Source organism: Lithobates pipiens, unplaced genomic scaffold (assembly GCF_037356315.1).
Source record: "Lithobates pipiens isolate NorthernLeopardFrog02 unplaced genomic scaffold, aLitPip1_a1.2 Scaffold_3, whole genome shotgun sequence".
In the NCBI taxonomy this organism is placed as follows: domain Eukaryota; kingdom Metazoa; phylum Chordata; class Amphibia; order Anura; family Ranidae; genus Lithobates; species Lithobates pipiens.
Genome location: NW_027507790.1, coordinates 38,376,085 through 38,394,468, shown reverse-complemented (window position 1 = coordinate 38,394,468; position 18,384 = coordinate 38,376,085). Strand labels below are relative to the sequence as shown.

General features: G+C 43.5%; 1 protein-coding gene across 2 annotated transcripts in view; it reads right to left on the bottom strand.

Annotated features, from left to right (window-relative positions):
* Positions 1-18,384, bottom strand: part of COQ5 (coenzyme Q5, methyltransferase) — a 34,440-nt gene that overhangs the window by 3,718 nt on the left and 12,338 nt on the right. For both annotated transcript variants that reach the window (XM_077461467.1, XM_077461466.1), the window contains 2 exons: positions 8,907-9,131; positions 3,671-3,777 (listed from right to left, as the gene is read on the bottom strand). In XM_077461467.1, the coding sequence (XP_077317593.1) occupies positions 3,671-3,777; positions 8,907-9,131 (332 nt within the window). The remainder of the gene's footprint in view (positions 1-3,670; positions 3,778-8,906; positions 9,132-18,384) is intronic.

Sequence of the window (18,384 nt, the reverse complement as noted above, 5' to 3'; positions counted from 1 at the left end):
AACCTATAAAAAAAAAAAAAAAAAAAATACAAATTTTCCACCCCAAACATATGAAACATACATAATGTCCCGGTCGCATAAAGCCTCTCATGTACCTTAATGTATATCTCTTAAAACCATATACTAATAATTCCACCAAACTGTGTGCATTCCTCCCCTCCTTCACAAATAGTGCTCCACCAGATGTGCTCTCACCAATAGATTTTACCCACATGAGAATGTAAGGTCAAAGTGAAGCACCATTTGTGGAGGGGGGAGGGGAGGAATGCACACGATTTGTTAGTGGGGCAACCCCATGACTGGGAAGAAGACCTGTTTATAGACTTGGATTTAGGAGTCCAGTTTTTATAAAACTGGGTGGTAGGCTTCTGCTTGAGCTTAAAGGGTTGCTGCTTACTGAAAGAATGCACCAATTTTTTACCTAGTTTTTGCCTTCTTTTTTAGGGGTAAGATTGTGCATTTACCCACTGTCATCTTCTGAATTAAAGCATCCAAGGACAGCCCAAATAAATGGTCACCCTCAAAAGCGCAGCCTCCCAAGTTGCTTCTTCCACTAGCCAGTACTTGCAGCATAGGATCCTCCTCACATGGATGGACATGGTGTCCAGCTTACACAGTTGCCATATGGAGCCCCCCACGGCATGAAAACTAGAGACTTAATGCCCTGGGGAAATCCTCCAGCTACTGCCAAATGGCAGGCTCCCCTGGATCAGCCTCATTGGAGAGAAGCAAACACTTGGCCTAAACTTTAAGTGCTTAGCACATGCCCGCCATTTTACAAGACAAGAAACAGGAAGCGGCTGTATAAGGCATTTCATCAGTTAAAACAAGGGCAGAAGATTTAATAAATGGAATGTTGAAAAAATTACTCAAGTTCCACTTTAAATAGGGCCTCCAAACTTTTATTTGTAGTGTCTTTGGAGACTGGAACCTCATCCAATGGGACTTTCTAGGGTCTTATTCAAGTAGGAAATTGCCAGATGAACAGTCCGAGAACACAAATTTTTTGCCTTATTCCTCCCTCTATTGGTTACTTGGGTGGCAAGATAGTTTTCTCTGACTGAGCCCAATTGGATTAGACCACTTCCTGTAAATGGGGATGCGCAGGAAAAGATTTGAGATTCTTAAGAGGCTGCCAGAACGCAAATCCGCTGACTTTAGAAGAGGAATCCAGAAGCCACAATTTTAAAATTTGTGCATACTGTGTCAGCCAGGGAGTCTACTGTGATCCTTTGTGACTAAACTTGAACAGCCCTGAACTCAGACTCTTGATACTCAAAAGAGGAGACCCAATACTCACTGGCTTCCACCACCTCCTCATATTCAAACAAAAGATTTTCTTCCATCCACAAGAGAGGGAGGATTGGGGAGAGAGAGTGCCTACACTTGCATTCCAGGCTTTAGAAAATGGTGAAAATGTGACAACTATTCATGCAAACCAGAAATGGCCACTAAAAATTCCTCTACATACAAATTAATTCGATTACTGTGCCCCTGAAACAGTGAAAGTATCAGTTAAGGGCAAGGTTTTAAAAACTATGCTGACACTTAGGGGAACAATTGCTAGGTGGACTATGCAGATAATCTTCCCTACCTGATAAAGGGATTTGGGAGCCCATCTCATCGGCCTTCCACTCACCTCTCTGCCTGCAGAGTGACACAGCTTGCTGCGGAAATAGACCTGTATATGTATAATACCCCAATATGTTATCAGCCCCCAACTGAGAAGAGTGTCTGGGAAGAACCAAGACCTCTGTTGGGAATTAATAAAAATAAAACTCCTCCTCCCCAGTAGGTGTCCCAGGCATACCTAAAAGAATTTCTTATTAATGTGCCTGCATGTTGGGAGTAACCATGACACCACTGCAGGAGAAGATGTGGTAAGACATGCTGGATACATGTGTGTTCCAATCTGCTGGACTCAAGATGGCCCCTTCGCATGCCCCAACATGGTTCAAAGACATCAGTGTTGTGCACATGTGGTGCGGTCCTGCCTTTGTCAAAAATGACTAGCTCAATATAGCAGCAACCAATAGTATAGCACACATTAGCCAGCACACTAGGGGCACACACGGGGATCACCATATTTACACCAACAATAAGGACACCTGCCATCTAACTGCAGGGCCATAAAAGGCCACAACTTCACCCATGCCTCCAGGGAAAGGACTCCCCCCACAGGAAATCATTGCCTTGGACCTGTACAGTACACTGCTAGTGAGATTAATACATATGCATTTCCCCCCCCGTTAATGGTTGTCTGCAGGGTGCAGTGCCAAAAGACAACCTTACTGAATTTTTCCAATCTTACATACATACGAGTATCATCCTTCTAAATTCCAGGGCTTAACAGTCCGGATAATGTCCTTCCCATAAAAGGTCACAGGCAAAAATAGCTTTGGAAAGAAATCTTAAGAGATAAATTTCGCAGATGCAGCCATCACCTGACACTAGCTCAAAACTTAAGCCCCCCACACACGATCGGATTTTCCAATGGGAAATATTGGATGTCAGGCTGTTGGTGGAAAATCCGACCGTGTGTGTATGCTCCATTGAACAACTGTTGACAGACTTTCCGCCAACAAATGTTGGTTAGCATATCTTCAAATTTTCTGCCAACAAATGTGTGTCGGATTTTCCAATCATGTGTACACAAGTCCATCAGACAAAAGTCCAAAGTACAAACACGCATGCTCGGAAGCAGAAGCAGTCAGTCTTGTAAACTAGAGTTTGTAATGGAGAATTGACATTGGTGACGTGGCAAATTATGAAATCTCCAAATGCAGCACACAATTTTCTTCTTTAATGGGATAATAAAGCTGCTTTGCTGGTGATACTGATGGAGTTATTGCAAACTCATTTTCAAAGGTTTTTTTTTTCCTAGTGATATCAAGATTATTATTATTATGCTTTTTTTTTGGGCAAGTTACCACAACACCTTTATGCCGTAGTTTTTAAGATCAAAGATACAACTATGATGGTGTCCCTTGTCAATTTTACATTGTATTTTTTAAAATGTAACGGTCTACTCCCAAACTGTCATTTGAAGTAAAATCCATAGCAAAGTATTATTCTACATAACTGTTTTATTGTGCATTAAAAATAAATACATTTAGACATGCTATCTGCCAATAGAACTTAACCAAAAATATAGAAAATATACCAAATCAAAAAATAATGTCAAAGCAATAACTCCAAGGCCAGTAATAAATAACACGTTATCTTCTCCGATTCCGCAACATGTCTGGTTGATGAACGGCCGCTCAGAAACTAACTGAAAAGCTCTAAATAAAAAACGCGTAAAGAAAAGCCTGAATCAACACTGAAACTTCTACTAAATCTAAATTAGCAGAAGGAGCCCAAAGGGTGGCGCTAAAGAGCTGAGAATACAACGTAGTACGTCTAGTACGTCACTACATTCGTAATTCTTGGCCAAAATTTGTGTGACCGTGTGTATGCAAGACAAGTTTGAGCCAACACCCTTCGGACAGAATTTCACAGTTTTGTTGTCGGAAAGTCCGATCCTGTGTACGAGGCAAAAGACTTGATGAGCTGCAAGGGGTTATGCCTGGGTGGGGAAACCTGCCTAGTCTTTAAAATCAAAAGGGTTATACTATAAGTGAACTTTTCAAATAGTTATGCTGGGTAATTTTTGCTGGTTTTCACTCACTTTCTCTATATGGGTCACGTTTCGAATCCCAAAGGCAATGGTATAAACATCAAACTTGTCATCAGCAAAGGGCAGTTCCTCTGCATCACCAGCTACCCAAGACAAACCTGGAAAATGAAAACACAGCACTTGTTGGTTTTAAATATGACTACAGTGTTCTGAAGGTTTCACATTTCCTTCTGTGATTGACATAACTGTGTCAGATCTATAATTGCCAGTATTTCAAAAAGCAAGCTACTTTTTTTATCAACATTATAAAATCAATAAAACAAAAATTGGCAACTGTCTAAAATCGGATCCAGAATCAGACGACTGGGTTTCCTGAACTAGTTTCCGAAAATGCTACAACCCCTGACAAAAAAGTATGGACTCTTGGAATTCAATTCAATTGTTTAAAGTGTAGGGCCATCCTAAAATAAAAAATAGCATTCATATTCTTTAAAAAAACAAAAAACAAAACAAAACAAAACAAAAAAAAAAAAAAAAAAAAAAACCAAACACACACATTTGAAACTTTTTTTTTTTTAACTTGCTAGAAACCCCTGTTGCTAGGCAGTCTTCCTAATCTGCCTCTTCCTCCTTTTCGGCGAGCGGCCCCCGTTGCCTTCTGGGACATGTGTGTGTCCAAAAAAACAGGGCCATTCACAAAGCACTGCGTGAATCAAGCATGCGCAGTAGGATACGGGCAGTGAAGCCGCAAGGCTCCACTGCCCGTTTCCCTTTGTTAAGATGGCAGCGCAAACAGCCATTCCAATGGACAGATCTGCCTCGGGAGAACCCGACATCGCGGGCTCGCTAGACAGGTAAGTGTCCTTATTAAAAGTCAGCAGCTACAGTGTTTGAAAGAAAAGTGTCCAAAATCTCAATATAAAACATGCATTTATTGACGATCATCTCCCCTGTACCTTTACTGGTCACGCAACCCCATAAATGATTGTGGAAATTTGCATTTTTTTTTTGCTCAGGCAGTCTTTATACATTTTATTGTAATGGCACCAAACAAATTCCAGCATCATCACCCTGCCCAATGCCAATTTGTGATTCATCACTGAATATCACTTTCATCCAGTCATCCACAGTCCATGAATGCTTTTCTTTAGCCCACTGTAACCTTGCTTTTTTCTTTGTAGGTGTTAATTATGGTTTTGGTTTGGCTTTTCTGTATGTAAATACCATTTCCTTTAGGTGATCTGGCTTACTTCCATGGGTAAGGACCTTAGCTGTCCGGCCCGATTCAATGTACTTCAACATTCCTCACTACCTGCCACTACATCCTCATCTGCCTTTTAGCCCACCCTCGCCTGTTTCCTGACCAGGTCTTTGCCTGCCGCCTGGACTGACAGGATTACCAATTGTCTGCTGCCTGGACTGACCCCTGTGCACATTATGCCAACTACACCATACCAGTTGACTGTCCCTACCCTGGCTTAATGCCCGATGCCAACCAATCTCAGTAAGCTATGTTCCTATCAGCCCAGTCTTCTGGTCTACCTACTGCCACATTGCTTTGACTATGTACCCGTCGAGGCACCCAGTCATCTCCACCCTCAGCGGACACCTGTACCTCCTACAGTATCATAGGTACCTTCTTAGTTTTCTGCTCTGCCTCTCCTAGCTTGGCCAGAGAATATAAAATTGTGTAATAGGTCCTGACAGCAACCAGGTACTGCTTGCCTTAAAGGAACAGGGGCTGCAGGTGAAGCTACAAAAGCCATATTTTCTGACCATCTATACAGGAGTGAGCATCACAATCAGACGGTTTACATATATATAGGTCTAACGCACTACCTTTTGCTAGGAAAGTGTTTGAAAACTGAGCAGAACAGAGTCCAAAATAACGCAACTGCTGGATATACCTATATAACAGCTGCCTCCTTTGAGTACAAGTAGCAAGGGATATATATAAATCCCCCTTTTTAGTCTCCACAAAATAAAGACTTATAGAACATATGTTACAAAGGATTCAATCAGCCTTAAAGGCATAATTATTTGTCAACTTGCCTGATATCCAGAAACTGAAGAGTTTCAAGACTATTCTGCCTCTTTTTGCACCAAAGGGAGCTTTTTATTTTATTTTATCCTAGATTTCATCAATATGTACAACTGCAGCATGCCATTTCTTCACAATCTAGGACAGCTCTGGTTATATTTAATTCTACAGCCTTGGTTTCCATGACAGCACAGGCCTGCTCAAAGAAAGTACTAATAATTGTTATACGTGAATGTCTACGTCTTCACATACAACAGATGGGATCCACACCATTCAAAGTAGTATGCTATTGGGGTCATGCCAGCAATGAAAGCATTGGGGGACAAAAAAAAATATATAGGACCACCCATACAATAAAAAAGGACTAGCATGAAAAAGAAAAGGATATCCATCTATCTTTTAGTATCCTAACAGATTACCACAATGTCATCATATTTATCTGAACTTCTCTACAAAAATACATTTACAGGTAAGCAGTAGATGACATATTGAAAACTAGATCATGAATTTCCCTTTCCTCTTTGTTAATGTTTTTGCATTTATTTTATGAAGCATACATTAAACTCCCCAACTGCTGCATGCAAAAGACTAAAAGTGGAGAGAAGGGGAGAACTGGGAAATGTATTCTCTTGTGTAGATGACCTAAACTATTAGGGGCATTATTATAATCGACTAGAAATGCTTAGGAAACACTTAGACCCCTTTCACACCAGGGCGTTTTGCAGGCACTATAGCGTTAGAAATAGCGCCTGCAAAACGCCCTAAAGAAGCTGCCCCGTTGTGTGTAGTGTGAAAGGGCTTTCACACTACCGCTCCTCCACCGCTGCTGCCCATTGAAATCAATGGGGCAGCGCTGTAATGCCGCCGGCAAAACGCCACTATTGCGGCGTATTGCCGGCGGTTTTAACCCTTTCGCGGCCGCTAGCGGGGGGTAAAAGCGCCCCGCTAGCGGCCGAAATGCGCCGCAAATCCGGCGGTAAAACGCCGCTAAAAATAGCGGCGTTTTACCGCCGACGCATGGTGCGGTGTGGTGTGAAAGGGGTCTAAAAAACAGAAGTACAGCTAAAGCTCGTTTGACTGTACTTCTCCTGTGGATAACAGGTGTGCAGTGCATTCTGCACTCCTGTGACCCATTTTCAGCCAACAGCAGGCTGAAGTCACAGAGCTGGTGCTGGCTGGAGAGAGATTGTGACCATATGGTTAAGATCCACCCAGGAGCCTGGACCGTCACCTGGCTCAGCCTCTCTGTGAGCCGCAGCCAGCTGCTCCCTCCCCCTCCACAGCCAAGTGCTCCAGTTGGGGGGGGTAGGGGAGGTGCAGAGCAGAGAGCCGATTACTTACAGTCACCAGCTCTCTGCGGGACTAAGCGATCAGAGGTATTTGATTGCTCGGTTCTCAGTCTTAGAGCTGATGCTGCATCCATCTAGGGAAGTGTGATTTTAAAAAAAATAAAAAGAAAAAACACTTAGACCCCTTTCACACTGGGGCATTTTTCAGGTGCTTTAGCGTTAAAAAAAAAAAAAAAAAGCGCCCGTAAAGTGCTTGAAAGAAGCCTCATCTGCAATCACAATGTGAAAGCCCAAGTGCTTTAAGAGCCCTTTCACACTGCCAGTGCCCGAAAAACTCTCGTAAAGCACCACTTAAACTATCGGCGCTTTACCAGCATTTTTTGAGCGCTAGTGGGGCGCTATTAACCCCTGCTAGTGGCCAAATAAAGGGTTAAAAGCGGCCACAAAGCGATGCTGCCAAAAACGCTTTGCAGGCGTTTCCCATTGATTTCAATGTGAAGGGGCGCTTTAGGAGCGGTGTATTCACAGCTCCAAAAGTGCTGCAAAGAAGCTGCTTGCAGGACTTTTTTTGATGCCCTACCAGCGCAACGCCTCAGTGTGAAAGCACTCAGGCTTTCACATTGGAATTGCAGTTGAGGCTTCCTTCAGGAGCTTTATAGGCGCTTATTTTAACACTAAAGCGCCTGAAAAACGTCATAGTGTGAAAGGGGTCTCAGTGTGAAAGCACTCAGGCTTTCACATTGGGATTGCAGATGAGGCTTCTTTTAGGCGTTTTACATGCTAAAGCGCCTGAAAAACACCCCAGTGTGAAAGGGGTCTTATAAAAAAGGAGGCTAAGTATTGGATCCAGCAAGTCAGCCCAAGGCCTCGTTCACATGGGCTTACTTAAGCATACACCTGTGCGAGAGCAGCGTTTTGCCACGGACAGAGTCCCCCCAAAAAATGTTTTAGCTTTAATTATAGCTTATTGGTTGTAAAAGCCCTGTGATTTATTATGTTCAGCTGCAATTTATACATGCAACAGTTCATAGCAGTGACTTATCCTTTATTGCATGTTTCCTTTACAGTCTAATAACAGACATCATGCGTAATAGGGAAGTATCAGTTGTGTGCTGTCAACCTAGATAACCCATGGTTAATGGCATTAAAAAAATAAGTTCACCTTTTGTAACACATTACACCCGTATTCATGGTGTAACATGTAATAGGTTACTGTTAGAGCAGCCCCCGCACCCGTTATGACAGCAAGGATGGGGGATCTTCTCCCTGCACCCACTGTCACAATGAAAAAAACCAAACACCAAACCACACACACGGACTCCACTCACCTGGCCACATCATTCTGTGAATGAGAGGACAAGCAATAGCCTTTGCAGCTGTTGGCTTGTAGTTCTCAAGGAACTACCAGGGCACTGATGAGCAGTAATCCATTGATGATTCCTGCCATTGTGTAACTGCCTGCCTGTATAAGGTATGAGCAGACAGCTTACACTGACAGTCTGTAGAAGCCTTGTATTGCACCCATGATCTGCTGACTGTGGGTCCATGCTTTGCAGGCTCCTAGGAAAAAAATAATAAATGCACATCTTTTAATCTGCATAAAGAAGTGCATTTATTATTATTTTTTTCTTTTTACAGAGGTTATCCATTAAGCTACAGTGTGATGGAATTTTGACGAAAAAAAATAATCTTGCAGTATATCAGTATATGGAGAACACATCCCTCTTATGATTTAGGTTTTTGCAGAGTGGCGGTAGCCCCCTTCAATTTGAAAGATCCATTTGTAAAATTTTTTACACCCCTCTCTATAAAGAGTGTGCAATTATATATATATATATATATATATATATATATATATATATATATATATATATATATGCACACACACAAGAATGCATTACAATTGCTACAGTTTCCCTTTAAAGGTTGTTTTCTTGGTACGTTAACTCAAGCTTACCTTCAGAGTAACCCATTTGCAGTAACTTCTCTTTTCCAACTTTTAACATCTCCTTATTTATATCACAGATCACAGCCTGGGATCCCATTAGTGACCCTTGCCGATCATGTCTGTACGATTTTGAGATTTCTGACCAGGACAGATTCTGCTGAGATTTTAACTGGTTGCGTATAAGCTTCTCCCTTTGTGCACGTATGTAATTGATAAAGCGAAATGCGATATCTCCTGCAAGGTAAAGAGCACAATATTATTTTCTATATATTCTGTTAACGGCCACCTCCATTTAACCACTTGACCACTGGGCACTTAAACACCCTTAATAACCAGACCAATTTTCAGCTTTCGGTGCTCTCGCATTTTGAATGACAATTACTCAGTCATGCAACACTGGACCTATATGAAATTTTTGTCCTTTTTTTCACACAAATAGAGCTTTCTTTTGGTGGTATTTAATCACCGCTGGGTTTTTTTTTTTTTGTGCTATAAAAGAAAAAATACCGAAAATTCTGTAAAAAAACGAATTTTTCTTTGTTTCTGTTAGAAAATTTAGCAGATTAGAAATTTTTTCTTCATAAATTTTGGCCAAAATTTATACTACTACATATCTTTGGTAAAAATAAGTACAAATTGGTGGATATTATTTGGTCTTTGTGAAAGTTATAGAGTCCACAAGCTATGGTGCCAATATCTGAAAATTGATCACACCTGAAGGACTGACGGCCTATTTCAATTCTTGAGACCCTAACATGCCAGAAAAGTACAAATACCCCCCAAATGACCCCTTTTTGGAAAGAAGACATTCCAAGGTATTTAGTAAGAGGCATGATGAGTTTTTTGAAGTTGTCATTTTTTCCCACAATTCTTTGCAAAATCAAGATTCTTTTTACTTTTTTTTTTTTTTTCACAAAATTGTCATATTATCAGGTTATTTCTCACACACAGCATATGCATACCACAAATTACACCCCAAAACACATTCTGCTATTACTCCCGAGTATGGTGATACCACATGTGTGAGACTTTTACACAGCGTGGCCACATACAGAGGCCCAACATGCAGGGAGCGCCATCAGGCGTTCTGGAGCACCCAGGACAATTCTGACATTTCTCTCCTACATGTAAAAATCATCATTTATTTGCTAGAAAATTACATAGAACTCCAAAACATTATATATGTTTTTTTAGCAAACACCCTGGAGAATACAATGGTGGTCTTTGCAACTTTTTATCTCGCACGGTATTTGCGCAGTAATTTTTCGAATGCTTTTTTTTGGAAAAAAAACTGTTTTGTGCTTAAAAAAAAAAAAAAACACAGTAAAGTTAGCCCAATTTTTGCATAATGTGAAAGATGAAGTTACGCTGAGTAAATAGATACCTAATATGTCACTCTTCAAAATTGCACACGCTCGTGGAATGGCGGCAAGCGTCGCTACTTAAAAATCCCCATAGGCGACGATTTACATTTTTTTTACTGGTTATATGTTTTGAGTTACAGAGGAGGTCTAGGGCTAGAATTATTTCTCTCGCTCTAACGTTCGCAGCGATACCTCACATGTGTGGTTTGAACACCGTTTTCATATGTGGGCGGGACTTAGGCATGCGTTCGCTTCTGCATGCGAGCACATGGGGACAGGGGCGCTTTAAAAAAAACATTTTTTTTTTATTGTTCATTTTACTTTATTTATTTTAGTTTGACATTTTTTTCCCCAAAAATAATTTTTTTGATCACTTTTATTCCTATTACAAGGAATGTAAACATCCCTTGTAATAGGAATATGGCATGACAGGTCCTCTTTACAGTGAGATGTGGGGTCAATAAGACCCACATCTCACCTCTAAGCTGGGAAGCCTGAAAAAAAAAAAGATTCTGGCTTTGATCGTATTAGCGATTCGGTAGAAGCACCGGAGGGCGGAGGGCGGCGGGAGATGTCTATGGCTGGGTATTGCAGGGTATCACCGACTATGGCTGGGTATCTCAGAGCATGGTGTTGCAGAGTACTGCGTTGCAGAGCATTGCAGGGTATTGGCGGGTGTTGCAGAGCATTGCAGAGTGTTGCAGGGTATTGGCGGGTGTTGCAGAGCATTGCAGAGTGTTGCAGGGTATCGGCGGGGGTTGCAGAGCATTGCAGAGTGTTGCAGGGTATCGGCGGGGGTTGCAGAGCATTGCAGAGTGTTGCAGGGTATCGGCGGGGGTTGCAGAGCATTGCAGAGTGTTGCAGGGTATTGGCGGGTGTTGCAGAGTGTTGCAGGGTATTGCAGAGCGTTGTGGAGTGTTGCAGGGCATTGCGGAGTGTTGCAGGGCATTGCGGAGTGTTGCAGGGCATTGCGGAGTGTTGCAGGGCAATGCAGAGTATTTGCAGGGAATTGCAGAGTAATGCAGAGTATTTGCAGGGAATTGCAGAGTAATGCAGAGTATTTGCAGGGAATTGCAGGGAATTGCAGAGTAATGCAGAGTATTTGCAGGGAATTGCAGAGTAATGCAGAGTATTTGCAGGGAATTGCAGAGTAATGCAGAGTATTTGCAGGGAATTGCAGAGTAATGCAGAGTATTTGCAGGGATTTGAGGGGTTAATTTTCGGTGAGCAGCGATGTGGGCACTGCAGATGCAGCCCACATCGCTGCTGACACCGATCTCTTCCCCCTCCGCTGTACCGATCGGTACAGAGAGGGGGAGGGAGGAACCGGCGTCATAACATGACGCCGGCTTGTTTACAAGTGATCACTCCGTCATTTGACGGAGCGATCACGTGGTAAACGGCCGCGATGAGCGGCCGTTTACCGTGATTCGTGATGCGCCGGGTCCACTGGACCCAGCGGTCACGGATGCTCTCGTGTGCGCGCCCCAGGGGGCGCGCGAGAGCAGAATTCTAGGAGGCCGTTAATTAACGGCCTCTTAGAGTTAAACAACCGCCCTGATGCCGTTAATCGGCAATGGGCGGTTGTTAAGTGGTTAAAGACAATATGAAATTGGTCAGATAAGACAAAACATAGATTGAAGAATTGTGAACACTATTCAATAAACACAGCAGCTCTGCAGAATTCATAAATTCCACCCAACTTAACCACAGCTTGTGACTGGACAGTGACAGCGCAGCAACAGATTGATGAGGTCATCTTTCCACTTGCCTTAAGCAACCATACATACAGGACACCAGACTGACACCCCCCCCCAAATGCTGCTCATCCCTGTCCCAGTTATGATGGTGTTGTATAGGGTATTGCAAAAAGCTACTATCATAACATTCAGGTATTTACACTAGCTACATTTAAAATATAGTTTCATATAGTTTTTTTTTTTTATTTCTAATATGGTGTTGAGCTTTGAATTGAACTTTACAAAATTAAGTGTAAAATAAAATAGCCCAATTAATGAGGCTTCTTGCACTGCTCCTGAAGAGAATTGCACACAATCATCATGACTGCTCTTCTCTGCAGTAGGTTCAGAGAGATGCAGGTGTTTGAACCAGTAAATATCCAAAAGCTCAGATGAACATTTAAATATAGTGGTCGGGCTTGCAAGGGTAGTCAGGCCACGTAAGACAACACCAATATGATGATAGAGCCATTCATCATCTACAGCAGGGGTGCCCAACATTTTGAAGAGCAAGGGCCACTTTAGCGACTTGGTAACCGGTCGCGGGCCACAATGAGAAGAGCAGGCGGATGACAGGTTCATGCAGAGCGGACACAGACACAGCCCACTCTACTCTATGGGTCCTCCGATCCGATAATTTTTTATTTATTTTTTGCCAATCAGATTGGGGGTAGGCAGGTGTAAAAGGAAACAAATCTGTTTACATCTGCTGTTTCATAGAGGTGAATGGAGGATTTGATTGAGTTGGACCGATTGTGTGAAAGGGGACTTTCAAACGAATGCAGTGCAGTGCACCTGTGTCTTTCCTCTGGGTTAGCTACACTTTGACATAGACTTCCATTATATCCTGCAGGTGTGGTGCACTTTCTGAAAGCTCACCAAACCCATAGGTAATAACAGAAATCTATGCCTCAGTGCGGATCAGTTTGAAAGCAGCCCAGTAACCACTGCGCAGATATGCCCATATATACAGTGCAATTTTAGCAATAAACTGACCTTTAATAACAGTCTTCCATTCAGGTATCACCTGCTGTTGCTGTCCGCGGCAGAGTGCATTTGGTATCACTACGCCTGTGACAAGAGACGGCGCTATACAGGAAGCATCTGCTTATACAGCTCTGCTCCACAGCTGCTTGCTTTGCTGGCTTCATTAACACCACAGATGCTCTGGGATGGCGGCCTGCAACCCATGATCTTGGCTTGCCAATCTGCCATCCCACAGTAAGAGGTCGTGGGCCACATCAGAGGGCTCCGCGGGCCACTGGTTGGGCACCCCTGACCTACAGAAAGAATTAATGCTAAAGGTTGCTTCACTGGAGTGTATATTTTTTTTATTTCCAAAAGGAAAGATATTTTGCATAGAAGTACAGTTAATAGTCAATGATTCACAGTATGTAATTATTACAGTAGTATTTCATAAGGCACATAATGTATTCAGAACAGAATGATACCTTGAATGTTACATTTGCAGTGAGTAGCAAAGTCCGTTACGAAATTTTATAGGCTTCAATAAAATTTCCCCGGTGCTACAATTCAGCCTATTGTCCAGGTGAAGGTTGGGCATAAAATCATGAAGAAGGGAAGGAAAATAGAAAAGAGGGGGAGAAGGGAAGGGACGGGGGGGGGGGGGAGAAAGTCAGGGAGCACAGAGTCGGGGATGCTATCCTCGTTTCAATCATTGCTGGCAGTCCAGTGAGCCGACCTACCTGGTGCAAGATCATTTAACTCTTAACCCAGCAACCCCATATTTTGTCAAATTATTTCAGGCATTTTCGACTCGTGTGAGTTTATATAGTGCCAGCACAGCATCAATCATTGCTTTGCATTGGGAGGCTCAGGTTGTTTGCACTTACTTAGTATGGCCTTCCTAGCATAAAAGGCGATATAGAATATGAACAAGAGTTTATATGTACTGAGTGTAATATTATCACATATACCCAAAAGACGACAATTGGGTTCATAATTGTATGTAGACCTCCTACAGAGTTGATCACGTCTGCCCAGAACTGTTGTATACAAAATTTGAGCTGTATATTAGGGATGCACCGAATGGGTTTTTTGGTGCCGAAACCGAAAAATACACTAGGCCGAAAACAATTTTTAAAAAAAAAAATATATATTTTTATACAGGAGGTGGTCAGAGACTGGGACTGGCGGCATGGTACAGGAGGTGGTCAGAGACTGGCGACATGATAAAAGAGATCAGTGTGTTGTCCCCGTGTGTGTGGGGGGGGGGGGGGGAAAGAGAGAGAGAGAGAGAGAGAGAGAGAGAGAGAGAGAGAGAGAGAGAGAGAGAGAGAGAGAGAGAGAGAGAGAGAGAGAGAGAGAGAGAGAGAGAGAAGAGAAGAGAGAGAGAGAGAGAGAGAGAGAGAGAGAGAGAGAGAGAGAAGAGAGAGAGAGAGAGAGAGAGAGAGAGAGAGAGAGAGAGAGAGAGAGAGAGAGAGAGAGAGAGAGAGAGAGAGAGAGAGAGAGAGAGAGAGAGAGAGAGAGAGAGAGAGAGAGAGAGAGAGAGAGAGAGAGAGAGAGAGAGAGAGAGAGAGAGAGAGAGAGAGAGAGAGAGAGAGAGAGAGAGAGAGAGAGAGAGAGAGAGAGAGAGAGAGATTGGACGGGTAATCTGTCTATCACAGTTCCCCGGACAAGGGGGAGGGTCTGTATGCGACGGCGCACGACGGGGAACACACAGCTATTGAAATTAAAGCTGTGATGTTCCCGGCGCTCTACTGAACCAGGCGGCGGTGGTGGCTCTCCTGCGTTATAGATATCCCATGATGGGCGGCACCGCCCCATTTTCAATTTTCATTATCGGACGTTTTTCCTTTTCGGCAAATTGCCGAAAAGGGCATTTTCGGCCGATATGTTTCGCCGTCCAAAATTTCGGTGCATCCCTACTGTATATATCATCAGTGGTATATATTGTTGAAGTCTCTCTTCCCAGTCCTCATCAGAGAGGGTTGGCAAGTCTGTTTTCCATTTATTGAAAAGTCCAGTCTCCTTGCTGGAATTCTCACAGGATGTTGTAAAGCGCTGCGTAAACTGTCGGCGCTATATAAATTCTGTATAATAATAATAATAATAATAATATCCGAAGATATATTGAAAGATAGAATCTTGTCTACCCTGTTGGAAATGAGAAGACTCTCCATCCCATGGGACTGTACCTCAACCCCATCGGGGAACTGTGCTTGTATGGCCTTGCGTAATTGCAAGTACCTAAAAAACTTTTGTGAAGGGAGTTGGAAGGTGGAGGTCATAGGAGAGCAGTCTACCTGCAGGCATAATCTGTTGGATAACCTTTATCTCAAACCCTGCCCAGAGGGCCGGATCTGGTATAGACTGTAGGCGTCACAGTTTAGGGTTGCCCCACCCAAACTGTCTTGTGCATCAAAATCATCATGTCTGGGTGTGCTTTCGGGCCACGAAATACCAAGTTGCTCAATGCAGAGTAGGACCCTAGGAGAGCAGCCTGATACCAACAGTTAACTGTTGGGTCGGTATGTGATTGAGTAAACCACCAGCGCACGGTCACCACAACTGCAGTCCAGTAATACTGTTTAAATCAGGGGAGTGCCAGTCCACCAAGGGAGAGGGAAATCTGCAGCTTAGCTCTAGACACTCTGGGGATGGACCCCGCCCAAATAAATGCAGTCCCCTCTTGATCTAGTTTCTGAAAGAAGGCATTAGGAATGGGAACTGGGGTGTTACAAAAGATATATAAAGAACTTTGGAAGGAACATAATTTTAAAGAGAGTAAGTCTCCCAACCAGTCACAGGGGCAAGGACCTCCAAGTCTGGCACCTACTCATAAATTTCTGAAGGATTGGGTATAGATTATCAGTCAGCTACAGCGAGTGATCCCTTTGAACCTCAACACCCAGGTATCTAAGCGTAGTTACCATGGCCAGAGTACCATGTGCTGCTGGAGGAGGGAGCGATTGGGATAAGGGGAAGAGGATTGATTTAGTCCCATTAACATGGATGCCTGAAAAGGATCCATAACTGTTTATAATCTCCAGAACTGCTTTCAGGGAAGCAGAAGCATTAGAGAGAGGTAGCAAGGAGTCGTTCGCATACAATGAGAGTTTTTCAGTTAATGGTCCAAGTCATTCCCTTACTCACCTCCGAAGTTCTTATAAGGATAGCCAAGGGCCCTATAGCTAGGGCGAATAGCCACTGGGACAAAAGGGCAACCTTGCCTAGTACCCCGCCTTAGAGATATAGTTAGGGGATAGGAGACCTATAGTTCCAATTCTAGCTGATTAATTTTTGTATAACAATTTTATCCATGAGATAAATTTAGGGCCTAGTCAAAATATCCCAAGTACTTGTCAGAGGAACTCCCACTCCGAGTTGAAGGCCTTCCAGTCTACTGCGCGCCGAGTCCGGTAACATTGGAACAGCTTCAAGTTTTCAGGCATGTAGTCCGCTCTGGAGGTATACAGTCTGGCATAGTAGTTTGAAAATTGGGCATTAATCAAGAGGGGGTCAGATTGCAAATCTCCATTGTAATCCCTAAGATTAGCTATGTGCGATGTTGTGGAGCGTTCTTTAGCCAACCATCTACCTGTTATTTCCCCCCTGCTCAAAAATCCTCTGAGTTTGAGTTCAAATAAGTTTTCTACAGGTGGCAGCTCTCAAGAGTGAAATTTCCTTGTACAATGACTGCATAGCTAAATACATCCCTGCCTCTTTATTAGAAGTATATCTAGTTTCCAGAGCCTGAACTTTCTATTCCACCTCTTCTAACTTGAGTCTTGCTTCTTTATTGACCCTCCCAATGACCAGTTGGTACTGGCCCCGAGCATATGCCTTGAAGGCATCCCAAAGCATCAATGGTCCAGCTGAATCTTTGTTTTGAGTCCAATAGACACCCAGCTCCCCTGCAACCTCAGGAGCCACCCGTCCATCTGTGACCCAAACGCCAGATAGTCTCCATAAGCTAGAGCCAGCTGGTAGGTCTGTTTGTAGCTTAAGCGGCATCGGGCATGGTCTTAAATACCACGGGGTATGATTTTAGCCTCCCAATACAGGAAAGCAGAGAGTCACCGGCAAAGATCAGGTTGACTCTGGAAAAGGAAATATGGGAGGGGGAGAGGGAGCGAGCACCATAACCATCATTATTGTAGTATATCTGAGGTGGGCTCCGACACCACCTAGTGGCAGGAGAGAAAAGCTACATGCCTTAGGTCTAAGCAAAAAGAGTAAAAGAGAAATCACAAAAACAAAAACCTCCACTAAAACAGTGTGGAATAACTGACAACAACAACAATGTCCCCAGCCCCTCTACACTTCGGTGTGCTTGCCTCCCAAAACAGTTCATGGCTGTTGTCAATTGGGTTTATGAATGGTGGAGCACCAAAAAGTCACAGTCCAGATCCATAGTTCTCCGGAAGCCCTCTGGGGACAGAAATCAAAACTGGGTTACCAACCCTGGCCAGTTAGGACCCCAGGTCATCAGCTGCCCGCCTGAAGGCAGATATACTGCCATGGTTAGTGCTGGGGCCTAATCAGGGCATACTAAGCCAGCGGTATTTAATCCTACCAGCCCAAACAAGAAAAAGAACACACACACACACACACACACACACACACACACACACACCCTATCGAGGACAGAATGAGAAGGACTAGGGCCCAGCCAGGCCTGCAGAGGGGAGATATTTTATATAATAGATGAGGTTACGGTCAGACCTGTCCCCTGAGCAAGGTCTCCAGCCACTGTGACGCATCCTCAGGGGAGTTGAAGAAAAACTGCCTCCCCACTGGAAACAGCATGCTGTACTTGATCTTCTTATTGCGTAAGTTAAGTTTAACATGGTCAAACGATCTGCAAAGCTTCTGTGTTTCAACCGAGTAGTCTGGAAAAATCATCAGTTTTGCTCTTTCATGGCGCAGTACATCAATTCTTCTTGCCTCACGGAGAACCAGGTCCCAGTCCCTAGAGTTTAGGAGGTGGAGAATGAAGGTTCGTGGAGGAGCTCCCAAGGGCCCTCGGGCAGCAGGCATTATGTGTGCCCTCGTCAAAACGAAGGAGGCCGAGTCGTTACCTTCCGAGCCCTCTGGGAGACCCACTATGTGGCAGAGGCACTAATCGCCCTGGATGAGTGTGCTCTAACATAAGGAAGAATTTTCTTCTTTAAGCTGAAGCTTGAACAATCACTTGACAAATTCATTTTGGAAAATAGTGGATTTTGATGCTGCCTGTCCACATTTTGGACCCTCTGGCAGTACAAACAAAACATGTGTCTTGCAAACCTAAGTGGTCGCCTTTAAATAGACTCTGATCGCGCTTACTACATCAAGGGAATGTATTGCCTTCTCTTCCCCAGATTGAGGCACTGGGGAGAAAGAAGGAAGAATAATATCTTTGTTTAAATGAAAACCCCG